The following is a 15002-nucleotide window of genomic DNA, read 5'->3' on the forward strand; positions in this document are numbered from 1 at the left end:
CACCTTAAAAAATCATGGAAATTAAAATTAATTTCTCCTAAGTCAAAATGGCATTTTCAACCTTGTCATTTTTGGCGTTAGAACTCCAGGAGAGTACCCACACCATTAGTCCTTCAGAACTCCTAGCTCTGCTGCTTCAAGTCCTTAGACAAAAGAAATAGGCCAAATTCAGATTTTTTACACACTGAGTCAACACCGAGTCCGAGGAACACCATGTTGCTACTGGTAGAGATAGCCAGAAAGAAAAACTGGAAAAGGAAGAATCAGCCTCAATTCCTCATAACACAAAATGTGTGACTATTTCACAGGTGAACTATCCAGGAACATATGTTAAGATCCACCTCTCAGAAATTTCTGGATCAAAATAACAAAACAAGAGCACCAAGAAGTCAATAAGAACATTTAACATAATTTATATCTGATCTAAATGTCCTTTTCAAAATATACATACTGGATTGAATAAAATACAGAGCATATTTTAGAAAAATATGTTCAGGAATTGTAGATGCTCCAGTAGTCTCCTCGCCTGTTGCTAGATCCTAGCAGCTGAAAGAATTATTCTGGTTCTTCTAAGTCACCACAAGGAAGAGAAAAAAATTTGATTCATCTAAATAAGATGGACAAAATCTCTTATCAAGACAAAGGACTAAGCTTATCATCAAAATCTATTTTTAGAAAATAGATTTTGGTGAACTTACAGTTATAGGAACTGCTTACTGTGTAGATAATTTATCCTGAATAATATTACAAACACCAGCTCACAAAGCTTTCCAGATCAAGGGCCAGATAACACCATTTTTACTCTAACGATCCGGTTACTTAGAACATGAGGAGAAATGGCATCCCACAACTGCAGCAGAGACTGCAACGACCTATCCCAACCCCTATTCTCTCCTTGTTCTTTAGTAACCCCAATTTTACTTGGGTGAGCTCTATGCCCAGATAAAGGACTGCATTTCCAAGCTGCCCTTATAGCTAGATGTAGCCATATGACCAAAGTCTGGCCGACAGGATGTAAGGGGACATAGCGTGTGAGACTTCCACATAGATTGAGACTTTCTTTCCTTCCTTTTCCCTTGCTGCCTGGAATGTGGGTGTAAAAGCTAAAGCATTAGCAGTCAGACTTAACCATGAGCTATTTAACCTTCTGTCTGAAAAAGAGAGCATGCACTAGGAACTCAGTGTCATGACTTTGTGGGTCAGTGTATCACTCTCCGAGCACCTCCCTCTGAGCTTCCTTTTTTTTTTTTTTTTTAAACAACATGGCACTTTTTTTTTTTTAAATTTTATTTATTCATTTTAGAGAGGAGAGAGAAAGGGAGAGAGAGAGACAGAGAGAGAAGGTGGGGAGGAGCTGGAAGCATCAACTCCCATATGTGCCTTGACCAGGCAAACCCAGGGTTTCGAACCGGCGACCTCAGCATTTCCAGGTCGACGCTTTATCCACTGCGCCACCACAGGTCAGGCTCTGAGCTTCTTTAAATAAGAAAATAAATCTCAATTTTATTCCCGACAGATACATGAATTACAACTGCCCTTTTGCTGTTCTGCTTGGCTGCCTGACCCCACCCTTAATTACCGGACAATCGCCCCTGGGACAAAGGAATTCCAGGAAGCTGGTCAATCACCCCAAAGGAGAGTATTCCAGAAAGCTGAACATACCTGCACACCCTTGCTCGAGGCTATCCCCAACCCTATAAAGTTTTACCTCAGTCTGTTTTTGGGGCCCTTCTTCCCTGAGAAGTGCCCGGGCAGGTCTTTCCCCTCTAATAAAGCCTGCACAGCTGATGTTCGAATGCCGTCTTTCTTACAATTCCAATCTTTAATGAACACTAGAATCTCCCAGGGAGCTTTTAGAAATTTGGACACCAAGGACCCCATACTAAATAAGTCAGGTACCTGGGGATTGGAATTAAGTATTAAGACATTTAAAGACTCTCAGATGATTCCAATGTGCAGCAAAGTTTGGGCACAAGTCCTATTTCTAACAGCTGATTCTAAATCTAAATGATACTGCATTAAGTATCAGTTAGAAAAAGAAGTAGGAAAGTTAGAAAAACAAAGTAATTTTATGGCTAAATTCAACTAAGTATTAGTTTAAGCAAATACCTGCAAACTGAAAAGCATGTTTAAATATTACTACATTGTAATTTATTACAAAAGTAGAAAGATAAAGAATATATTTATTGAGCACTTTGCTAATTTTTTAAAGTTTTATCTCATTCAATCCTCACCTCAGCCCTATGAGGCAGTGTCGTGTCTATTTTACAGTTGAAGAGAGGCTCAGAGAAAACAAGTAACTTATTCAGGGTCTCTCACATCAAGTAACTATAGTAGAAGAGCCAAGACAAAGTTTCTGTTTGTGCAAATTCAAGGCTTGTACATTTTACATTACACTGTAACTCAAACAGAAGACAGACTGAGATGCCTCTAAAGACTTAAGTTTTTTTAAGAAAATATTTATTTCATGAGAAAATTTAAAAACAAATTTAGAAAGTTAACAAGGATAAAACATCCCTATTAAATCTGTAATCTGATTCATAATTTTTTTTTTTTTTTTACAGGGACAGAGAGAGAGAGTCAGAGAGAGGGATAGATAGGGACAGACAGGAACGGAGAGAGATGAGAAGCATCAATCATCAGTTTCTCATTGCAACACCTTAGTTGTTCATTGATTGCTTTCTCATATGTGCCTTGACCACAGGCCTTCAGCAGACCAAGTAACCCCTTGCTCGAGCCAGCAACCTTGGGTCCAAGCTGGTGAGCTTTTTGCTCAAGCCAGATGAGCCCGTGCTCAAGCTGGCAACCTTGGGGTCTCGAACCTGGGTCCTCTGCATCCCAGTCCGACGCTCTATCCACTGCGCCACCGCCTGGTCAGGCGATAAATTTTATGAATCAGAAAAATCAATCAATGTACTACACACCCATGTTCATAAAAGGACTATTCACAATAGCCAAGAGGTAGAAGCAACCCATACGTCCACTGACAAATGAATGGACAAACAAATGTGGTATATTCAGACAATGAAATATCACACTGCTTTAAAAAGGAAGGCAATCCTGCCACACACGTCAACATGGATGAGCCCTTAAGACAATATGCTAAATGAAATAAGCTAGTCACAAAAAGACAAAATGATTCCACTTATGAGGCATATAATGTGGTCAGATTCATAGAAACAAAAGTAGAATGGTGGTGGTTACTAGCAGATGAGGACTGGGGCAAAGGGGAGGGGGAAGGGAGTTGTTTAAGGAGTCTACAGTTTCAGATTTGCAAGATTAAAACTGTACACTTCAAAATGAAGATTGGAAATTGTTTTTTTTAATAATAATACCAAATTTTAAATTAATGTTTACTGAATTATCTAAAACTCAATATGGGAACTATTAGCCTGACCAGGTGATGGCGCAGTGGATAGAGCGTCGGACTGGGATGCGGAAGGACCCAGGTTCGAGACCCCGAGGTCGCCAGCTTGAGCGCGGGCTCATCTGGCTTGAGCAAAGAGCTCACCAGCTTGGACCCAAGGTCGCTGGCTCCAGCAGTGGGTTACTTGGTCTGCTGAAGGCCCGCGGTCAAGGCACATGTGAGAAAGCAATCAATGAACAACTAAGAAGTCGCAACGCGCAACGAGAAACTGATGATTGATGCTTCTCATCTCTCTCCGTTCCTGTCTGTCTGTCCCTGTCTATCTCTGCCTCTGTAAAAAAAAAAACAACAAAAAAAACAAAAAAAAACAAAACAAAAAAAACAAAAAAAAAAAATGGGAACTATTAAATACACTAAAAAAATCCTTTATACTAATACCTAAAAAACTTCTGAAAAGTAAGTATTTTAGATTCTATAAAAGTAAGATTGTTAAAAACATAGATCCTACTTACTTACCTGGGCTTGTCTCTTTTTTCTCTTTGTCTTTCAAAATCCCGTCCTCTGTCTTTCCCATCTCTTGGTTTTTCCTCTATCCTGTCTTTTACTTTATATTTTTCTTTAAATTTTTTCCCCAGAGCAATATCTTCCTGTATAGGAGGGGGCGGACTAGGAGTGCGAGGTCCTTTCTTTTTACTTTGGCTGCTTTTTGAATTCCTGAAGGTAACACAAGTGATCATTAGAGGTCTGCTTTTGAAAGGTCTAATAGACTTGCTTTTAACAAAGCACATTTAAAAATGGTAGCATTCCTTTTAATAATTTGCCTTTATTTTTTATACTAGTAATCAATGTCTAGAAAAAAAATGAGCAAAATAATAATTTACTTGTTGCTTATTTCATTAACAGTACTTAGTAAAAAACTTACAGGGTAGGGGTCTAAAATAGAGATGGTGTATAAAGAGATTCTTTCAGGAAAGGAAATAATATAAAATAAAACAATATGTGTTTTTATATATAGAAAAGTAGATGAAGAAAGTAAAAATCACCTGCAATTCCATTACTCAAGGACAATTATTGTTAACACCCTGGATACATGTTCACACTTTTCCCTCCCTGCCACACACAATACTATTATGTTTTGTAAGGGTTTGTTTTTTTTTGTATTAAATATAACGAGTATCTTTCTATAACAAAATGTAGATTTCGATAATTACTACAGATTGTATAAACTTCCTTGTGTAGATATGTTCCATTTCTTTAAACAATTTCATACTGATAAGTTTTTAGGTGGCTTCCATGTTTTAATCATTACAAAGAACACACAATTACATCATTTATAAATGAAATCCTAAGCATTGTTAGTAAATATTCATTTAAATCTTTGAGTCTTTTTTTTTTTTTTTTTTGTATTTTTCCGAAGCTGGAAACGGGGAGGCAGTCAGACTCCCGCATGCGCCCGACCGGGATCCACCGGGCATGCCCACCAGGGGGCGATGCTCTGCTCATCTTGGGGCGTCGCTCTGCCACAATCAGAGCCATTCTAGCGCCTGAGGCAGAGGCCACAGAGCCATCCTCAGCACCCGGGCAAACTGCTCCAGTGGAGTCTTGGCTGCGGGAGGGGAAGAGAGAGACAGAGAGGAAGGAGAGGGGGAGGGGTGGAGAAGCAGATGGGCGCCTCTCCTCTGTGCCCGGGCCGGCAATCGAACCTGGGACTCCTGCATGCCAGGCTGACGCTCTACCACTGAGCCAACCGGCCAGGGCCAAATCTTTGAGTCTTAAGAAATCTTTTACAATTCTTAAATTACAAAGCTAGTCTTATAAAATTCTAGAAATTTGTCTTTCACATTTAATCTACCTAGAATTATTTTGAGTATAGCTCATCCTTTTTCTTCATTTTTAAGGTGAGAGTAGGGAAGACAGTGAGGCAGAAATGCCTGAGCCCTGACCAGGATCCACCCAGCAACCGCATCTGGGCTGATGCTCAAGTCCCAAGCTATTTTTAGTGTCTGAGACTAATGTGCTCCAAGGGAGCAATCTTCAGCATCCAGGGCCATGCATGAACCAGTAGAGCCAGTGGCTGCAGAAAGGGAAGGGGAGAGAAAGGAAGGGGAGGGGAGGGGGATAAGTAGATGGTTGCTTCTCCTGTGTGTTCTGACCAGGAATTGAACCGGGGACGTCCATAGTCCAGACTAATGTTCTATCCACTGAGCCAACCGGCCAGGGCCAGGGCCCATTGTACATAATTTCTAATAGCTAAAAACTAGAAACAACTTAAATGTTCCACAAAGTGAATTAATAAATAGTACAAACACTAAAGAAGCTAAGGCCACATATATCAATACAGATAAATGTAAAAAATGTTAAGTAAAAATGTTGCAGAAGCAAAGATACAATATATCTGGTATTACGATTAAATAGATAAAAATACTATTATATATATTACAAAATAATACATATCATAAAATTACAGACACATGTACAAGCATTACAAAAACCAAATTCAAAAGAGAAAAACAGAAAATGCATGTTATGTTTTATTTTTTAAAAAATAAAAGGTCTAGCCCTGGCCAGTTAGCTCAGTGGTAGAGCATCGGCCCGGTGTGTGAAAGTCCTAGGTTTGATTCCTGGCTAGGGCACACAGGAGAAGCGCCTATCTGCTTCTCCACCTTTCCCTCTCTCCTTTCTCTCTGTCTCTCTTCCCCTCCTGCAGCCAAGGCTCCATTGGAGCAGAGTTGGCCCGGGCGCTGAGGATGGCTCCATGGCCTTCACCTCAGGTGTTAGAATGGCTCCAGTTGTAACACCCGAGCAACACACCAGATGGGCAGAGCATCGTCCCCTAGTGGGCAAGCCAGGTGGATCCTGGTTGGGCGCATGTGGGAGTCTGTCTCACTGCCTCCTTGCTTCCCACTTTGGAAAAATACAAATAATAATAATAATAATAAATAAATAATAATGAAAAAGGTCTGAAGCATATGTAGATATAATAGACATTTGTTTTATTGTTCTATTACTTTTGAATTGAAACATTTCGCACATTAAGAAGGAAGCTTACATTAAATGCTGAATGTATTAAAAGTACTCATATAATTTACCAATTCTTTTGAATATTACTTCAGAAAAAGCTGTATCCCTCTGGCACTATTCAGCACCCTACTTATTACCTCTGTTGGTCCAGCAATGGAGAAGATACTGCAGCTGTCTTTCTGTCCTTCTTGTTAGTTGAAGACGATGACTTAGGGCTTGACTTCCGCTTTGGAGATTTGCTAGACTTTCTTACTGAAGGTGATGGAGATAGCTTTGATCTAACCACTTCTGGTGAAACCTTTAAAAAAAAATTCAGTAAGTCAATTCAGGAACTCTCTCAATCATGGTTGTAATAATTAGGCAACAAAGCATGTTTTAAAATCATACTAAAATTTAGATGAAATATTACGTATTATTATGATAGCCATACATTGATAGTAGTCTGACTTCTAAGCCTGTGCTTTTAACCTACATAACACTGAAACCAAAAAAAAAGTTATAAAATTTCAAAATCTTCTCAAAAAGATCACAAATTATATTAAAATAAATTACCTCTCTCTCTATTCTCTGGAAATGAAACAAGTATTTTAAAAATAGCATGGTCCTAAACAATAGTCATACATATACTCAACAATCATTTTATATTAGCTGGTGACTCTAGGCAACTGAACTACAGTATTGTTCACCTGTTCAACAGGAAAATCATTTCCTATTTATCTAATATAGTAATTTGAAGATTAAATGTTTAACACATACATACGAAATAACTGATATACATCAAGTTGAACAATGTATCAAATTCTAGTACAGTTTAAGATGTAGCAAGCAGCTAATAAGTTCTCTGATCAACATCCACCCTGATGTTAATTAACATATTTCAATAAATAGCATACCTCCTTTTTAATAATAATTTCTTCTCTCTTCTCCATGTTTTCTTGTTCCAGCTTCATTAATTCCCTCTGTATCTTCTGACGCTTCATTTCCAATGACAGTTCATGAACATAATCATAATTAATATCTCCATTGTCAGAATCTTTAAAATAAAAATCCTATTACTTGTCAGAAACAATCGTTATTTATTTAAAAAATAACTCTTCAACTAATTTTTATATAAATCAAAACAGTACAGCCTTTTATTAGATTAACATACTTCCAAAAGATAAAAGAACCTGACCAGATAGTGGCGCAGTGGACAGAGAGTTGGACTGGGACACGAAGGACCCAGGTTCAAAACCCTGAGGTCGCTGGCTTGAGCGCAGGCTCATCAGCTTGAGTGTGGGGTCACTGGCTTCAACGTGGAATCACAGACATGACCCCATGGTCGCTAGCTTGAGCCCAATGGTCATTGGCTTGAAGCTCAAGGTTGCTGGCTTGAGCAAGGGGTCACCTGCTGTGCTGGTGCACCTGGTCAAGGCACATATGAGAAAGCAATCAATGAACAACTAAGGAGCCACAAGGAAGAATTGATGCTTTTCATCTCTCTCTCTATCTCTATCTCTTCCTTCCTGTCTGTCTGCCCCTATGCCCCTATCCGTCCCTCTCTCTGACTCTGTCTCTGTAAAAAATAAAATAAAAAAAATAAAAGATAAAATCTGTTTCTATAAAGGATTGAAATCAATACAGCTGACTTATTAAAAGCGAAATATTTTTTGAAGTTCCTGGGTTTTCTGGGAGTAATTCTGGGTTGTTAGGGGTTGAACTTTTGGTTAGAGGATGGGTTTTTAAAATATAAATTAAAACACTAAGCTATAAATTCTAAGCTTTAAAGATACCAAAGTCTTCAATACTACATGCTGCATATCATATGAATCATTACCTCCTTGATTTTCTTAAAGTTTGTTAGTACTAAAAGGTTATATTAGGTGAACAACATTGCTACCATAGTTTTGTTTTTATTAGTAACATAACTGATTTTTAACTAAACATAATGAAGTAATTCTAATACTAATCTGTACATGAGCTTATTTCTGCAGGATATGTATCATTTTCATTAAAAGTGATTTGTACTAGTTCCTTAGATTAAAACTGTCCATCTTCTCAGTGGATCTGATACTGTGTCTCTATTTCCATTTATCTCTTCCACTGAAAAGAAAATGAAGTGGGGTAAGGGAGAAAAAAAACTAGTGTGCAGTTACTGCATTTTAATACACAGAAGTTTTCAGTGGGGACTGGCACTGCCACACAACGTCTCACCCTCATTTGCTATAAGTGCCAAGAAACCTGGAGGTAGGTGGGAATTTCATCGACTTCTAACACATGACTTTGTGCAGTTATTTCATCTTTTCTTATGGCTGAGTAGTATTCCATAGGATATATAATATATGTGCCACATCTTCTTTATTCAGTTCATTGATAGGTTGCTTCCATATCTTGGCTATTTTAATTGATGCTGCAATGAATACAGGGATACATATATCATTTCTAATTAGTGCTTTCAATTCCAAAAGTAGAATTACAGGTCATAAGGTATTTCTATTTTTAATTTCTGAGGATTCTTCATAATGTTTTCCATAGTGGCTGCACCAATTTGCAATCCCAGCAACACTGAACAAACGCTTTCTTTTCTCTACATCCTCTACAACACGTGTTAACTGTTGATTTATTGATGATAGCCGCCATTATAACAGGTGTGTGGTATTTCACTGTGGTTTAAATTTGCATTTCTCAGATGATTAATGAGGACATTGAGGATATTTTCATGTTGACTGACCATGTGTATGTCCTCCATGTTTGTTTTTCAGTTTTTATTCTTGTAATCGGTTTCTAGTGTCATACCATTGTCAAAAAACATGCTTAATATGCTTTCAATCTTAAATTTATTGAGACTTATTTTGTGGACATGTGGTCTATTTTGGAAGAATGTTCCATATGCACTTAAAATGAATATAAGTCTTCTGCTTTGAGGTGAAATGGTATAAAAATATAAATTAAATCCATCTGGTCTAATGTGTCTTTTAAGGTTGTTGTTTCCATGTTGATTTTCTGACTGGAAGATTATCTACTGGTTTCACTGGGGTGTTAGTCTTCTACTATGACTCTGTTATGGTCAATCTCTCCCTTTATGACTGTCTATATTTGCTTTATATATTCAGATGCTCCTATGTTGGGTAGATAAGTTACAAGGGTTGTAGCCTATTGCATTGATCATTTTATCATTACAAAATATCCTTTTGTCTTATCTGAATAAGCACTGTTACCCCAGCTTTTTTGTTTCCATTTGCATGAAATATCTTTTTCCATCCCTTTACTTTCAAACTAGAGATCTGAAGTTAGTCTCTTATAGATAGCATATGTATGACTTCTATTGTCTTATTCATTCAGCTTCCCTACACCTTTGATTGGAGCATTTAATGTATTTACATTTAAAATGAATGACAGGTATAGTTATTGCCATTTTATTATTCATATTTATAGTCCTTTTTTCCCCTTCCCCTTCTTAATATTTTTACATATTTTTTATAATACTGGTTTGGTGGTGAAACTCCTTTAGCTTTTCCTTATCTAGGTAGCTCTTACCTGTCCTTCAATTTTAAATGGTAGCCTTTCTGAGTACGGTAGCCTTGGTTATAGGTTCTTGCCTTTCATCACTTAGAATATTTTGTACCAGTTCCCTCTGGACTGCTATGTTTCTGTTGAGAACATACCTAACAGTCTTTTGTATGTAACAAACTACCTTTCTCTTCCTTTTAACATTCTCTCTTCATTTTATTACCTTTGGCATTTTAATCAGATGTGTCTTGATATGGACCTCTTTGGATTCACCTTTGTTTGGGATTCTTAGACTTCTACATATATTTCTTTTGCCAAGTTAGAGCAGTTGTCAGTCATTATTTCTTCAATAGGGTCTCAATATCTTGCTCTCTCTTCTCCATCTGGGACCCCTGTGATGTGAATGTTAAGTGTCCCAGAGGCCCTTTTAAACTCCTCATTTTTTAAAATTTGCTTTTTCTCTTTGCTATTCTGATTGGTGTTCTGTTACTTTGTCTTACAAATCGCTGATTTGATCCTCTGCTTCATCTAATCTACTGAATTCCTCCTAGTGTATTTTTCATTTCAGCCATTATATTGTTTATGACTTTTTTTTTTTTTTTTTACCATTTCTATACTTTTAATGCCTATTATCTTTGTTGAAGTTCTCACTGAGTTTGTCTATTTCCCTAATTCACTGAGTACCCTTATAAGCAGTCTGATTGACTGCTTGCCTCTATTTTGTTTAGTTTCTTTTCTGGATTTTTTCCCTATTTTTTTATTTGGACATGTTTCTTTGTATTCTCATTTTGACTGCCTATATTTGCTTCTATATATTAGGTAGATCTGCTGTCTCCCAAACTTGTCAGGGTAGCCTTATATAATAGGTAACCTTTGAGGCCCAATGGCAGTCTCCCTGATCACCCGAGCCAGATGTTCCAGGAGTGTCCCTTGTGTAAATTGTAATGCACCCTCCTATTACAGTTGAGCCTTGACTGCTGCTGGCACAACAGGGGAGAGGGCTGACCCTCAGGCTAACTGGCTGTGAGCAGACCATGACCGCAGTGTGTAAGCTGCTGTGTGGTGGCTCTTCCCAGGGAGCATGATTCACCCCGCAAGGCTCTGGTGCCTACAAAGATCACCCTTTGCTTGTGCTACTTGTGTAAAATATTAGGTGGTGCTCTGTTGTGGTCTGAAGCTGGTCACCAGATGTGTTGGTTTTGGGACATCTTGGGTGTGGTTCTGGTACAGGCCAATGTCAGCTGCTATCCATAACCCCCAGGGCTACAAAACAATCCGCAGTTGGAAGCTGATTGTGTTGGGCCTAGAGCCATGTTGGTTAGGCCACACCGCTAACCAAGACTGACTGCCACCAGTACCAAGCCTGGGGCCACTCAACAAAATGCATAGGGCACACCTGAGGCCTACTGCCACCTGCCAGCTGCCCATACAGCCAAGCCACTGAAAGTCTTGGGCTGTACATGAGTTGGGTAATACAGTCTCAGGAAGTCACCAGGGTGTGTGGCAAGTGGTGTTCACCAGGTAAATGTACATTAACATTTGGCACCAGTGCCAATACTGGGGCCACTCAGCAAGAGGGACAGGGCACACCAAGTCCAGCTACCACCTACCTGGGGTTGGCAAACCTTTTAGTTTTTAAGGAAGACTGTAGTTGATCACCCGATCAAGTCTGGCTACCCACTGCTGGAAGAGTCTCTGGTGGCACATAACTTGGACTCCTCTGCAGCTGAGATACCCTTCCCAATTCTCAGCCACCACATGTAGGTGTGGGGCCAGCCTGTTTTGCATCTCTGCCCCTCCTACCAGTCTCAACATGGCTTCTTCTTTATATCCTTAGATATAAGACCACTGTTCAGCTAGTCTGCAGATGGTTCTCAAGACTGAATGTTCTATAATTTAGTTACAATGTTGATGTGGTCACAAGGAAAGGCAATCACAGCGTTAACTTCCTCCACATTCTTGAGTAGACATTAAAAAGATTTGAGAAACATGTAAAACATGCCAACACTTCATAATTTTTACTTTTGCTTTGCAAAGCAGTTATTTTGCATAAAATTTTATGTTGGGTTTATTACTTCCACTGTAAAATCAACTGATAAATAGTTTTAAAACTTCTCAGATTTCATTTCTAATATAGTAATTATTGAAACAGATAATGCAGAGACCAGTGCTGTGTGGGGGTCCTTAAAGAGAATGAAAAGTGTCCTAAGACCAAAAAAATTTTAGATATACTAGTACAAACCAATTTCTTCCACATTTAGCTAAAAATGATATTTACTTTGAACAGCTATTTAGATTGAAAATGCAGAAGGTAAGTTTATGAAACCAGTTCAGTGTCACCATCTAGGGATAGAAGCAATTGTCTAAATACATGCTTCAATATTCCTTCAGACAGATACCTTTAAACTATAAAAGTACACAATTTTCAAAACCTGCCAGTTCCAATCAAGAGAAAACATAAATAGTCATGTGAATACTTTGTAAGTGAAGCCACTACTATCATATATATTTACTCACCCTTTAAAAGAATACAGAGAAGATTCTTGTTTAGTATATTTTTTTACATGATAGTCTAGAATAAAGTATTGGCAATCAACAGGTAAGGGTGAAGCAGAATAGAAAGAGTCTCTATATAAAACCAAAGGGTTTAAACAGGAAGACAGAAGACCTGAAGAGTGACAGAGGGAAGACAAGGGAAAAAGTTTTTTAAGACGACAGAGGCTCTCAGATGTGTCATGTGGTACAGAAAAGGTTACAGAAGATGGAGGCAAGAATGTCTCCATTTATTTAGCAAAGAGGGGGTTATTAGGGACCTTGAAGAACAATTTTAGTGAAGACATGGGTCAGAAAACTGGATAAGGAGGAGGTGAAAAAAGTAGAGATGGTAAGGTATAGAATTCTTTAAAAAATCTAGTTGCAAAGTAGGGACAAGCAAGGTGATGATGGCTAAGAGTAACACGGAGAAAAAGAAAATGTGCCAAGATCAATGTTAAAGATATAAAAGAGAATGCACAGTAAATAAGTAAGATTGCAAAGGTGGGAAGAAGTCAGATCCAGATTACAGGGCAATATAACCTTATACAGCAGGAGAAAAGGACTCTTACACAGAACAAAAGGGGAAAATTGTTAAGGTGTAAGTACAAAACTGGTTTGTAAGTTGCAGCAACAGGTAGTTGAGGGAGCTTGTGGATGAAGAGTTCTATCACCTCTATGTTGTAAATACAGTGTGTCCGTAAAGTCATGGTGCACTTTTGACCAGTCATAGGAAAGCAACAAAAGACAATAGAAATGTGAAGTCTGCACCAAATAAAAGGAAAACTCTCCCAGTTTCATACCTATTCAGTGCAGTTCGATGTGGGCTCATGCAGATTTTTTAGGGCTCCTTAGGTAGCTATCCCGTATGGCCTCTACAGACTCATCACTAACTGATGGCCTACCAGAACGGGGTTTCTCCTCCAAACTACCCGTTTCCTTCAACTGCTTATCCCACCGAGTAATGTTATTCCTATGTGGTGGCGCTTCATTATAAATGCGCCAATATTCATGTTGCACTTTGGTCATGGATTCAAATTTAGCGAGCCACAGAACACACTGAACTTTCCTCTGTACCGTCCACATCTCGACTGGCATGGCCATGGACTGCTCCACTATATACACAGTGTTACGTCATCATCTGCGCATGCGCACATGCTGCCACATCATCCTACAGAAACGAGGAGGGTTTTCCTTTATTTTGGTGCAGATTTCACATTTCTATCATCTTTTGTTGCTTTCCTGTGACCGGTCAAAAGTGCACCATGACTTGACAGACACACTGTAGTAAGCAGGACAAATGAAAGGATTAGAGATTTAAGGAGATGTTATGAAAGAACTACTATAAATACATGGAGAAAACGGATTTAGGTTTCTGTAAGCCTCTTAAATTTTCAATAATAAAAGCGTGTGTTATTGTAAAAAAAATAGAGAAATATTTAATTTTACAGATTCCAGTACATTTCAGATTTTTTTAAAATCCAAAAATAATATAAATGAGAAGAAAAAATGTTGGATATGTTAGGAGTTAATTCCTTAGTATTTAGAAAAAGTTACCTATCCAATCTTGAACAGTCAAGATTTATAGTATTTTATTTTAATATATATATAGTATTAACTAAGTAATCACAATGGAACATTATAGCTGCATTTACAACAATTTTCTAAGAGATATTAGATTGGTTTATGAAATCTCAATGAAAGAATCATAGGGAAGTTTCATATTTCTTAGAAGCAACTCTTCAATAAACAATGCTGTGATGAAATTAATTTCCTTAAAAAGTACTGATGCTCAAATTACTGGAAAGGGATTTAGGGTACGATTCAAGTATTAGTCTATATAAGTTTTCAGAGATTATTCTTACTTACAGAAGTAACTGTTTTAGGCTTGCATGCTCTTGGCAATCACAAGTAATCAACTTATCTATGGTAGCTCAACAGCAGCCACAGAAAAATACAGGACCAGATGGGTAAGGTCGTGTTCCAATAAATTATCATATTTGCAGGAAGAGATGGCTGGCCCAAAAGTGACAGTTTATAATGTCTGGTCTAAGTGTTCAACTTAATGCTGAGAAGTTACTTAAATTCTTAAACTCTTTGGTTATATCATGTATAAGTAGAGTAACAAAGCTAATAGATTAATGAAGTAATTATAAAAATTATATTAAAATGCCCAGCATACCAAACACATTCAACAAATGAGTTCCCTTTTTTTATATCTGGTAGTGTGAGGCAATAGTGCTCATCTTCCATAAGGTCATAGAAGAAAAAACATTCCAGAAATAGAGTCCAAGATGGTGACGCAGGAAGCGGATGTTCCAACTGCCACCTCCCAGGACCAAAGTGGATTACAACTTAATTTAAGAACAATCATCTTTGAAAAACCAACTTTGTACAGGAAGAGGATTCTATAACCAAAGATCACAGAAGAAGCCACACTGAGACTGGTAGGAGCAGCAGAGATGCGGAAAGGGCTGCCTCGCTCCCAGAAGAGAGGGGCAGCTGAGGGTATGAAGGGCTTCTCACTGCAGGGAGGGTTGCCTGAAGAGGTGTGGGTTCTCAGCCCCAGGCCCAGAGCCCCAGAGCCTAGAAG

General features: G+C 38.2%; 1 protein-coding gene across 7 annotated transcripts in view; it reads right to left on the reverse strand.

Annotated features, from left to right (window-relative positions):
• ZC3H13 (zinc finger CCCH-type containing 13) overlaps positions 1-15002 on the reverse strand; it is an 88087-nt gene that overhangs the window by 45912 nt on the left and 27173 nt on the right. For all 7 annotated transcript variants that reach the window (XM_066380977.1, XM_066380981.1, XM_066380980.1 and 4 more), the window contains 3 exons: positions 7282-7421; positions 6526-6686; positions 3884-4081 (listed from right to left, as the gene is read on the reverse strand). In XM_066380977.1, coding sequence (XP_066237074.1) covers positions 3884-4081; positions 6526-6686; positions 7282-7421 — 499 coding nt within the window. The remainder of the gene's footprint in view (positions 1-3883; positions 4082-6525; positions 6687-7281; positions 7422-15002) is intronic.

This window comes from Saccopteryx leptura, chromosome 4 (assembly GCF_036850995.1).
Source record: "Saccopteryx leptura isolate mSacLep1 chromosome 4, mSacLep1_pri_phased_curated, whole genome shotgun sequence".
Taxonomy (NCBI): domain Eukaryota; kingdom Metazoa; phylum Chordata; class Mammalia; order Chiroptera; family Emballonuridae; genus Saccopteryx; species Saccopteryx leptura.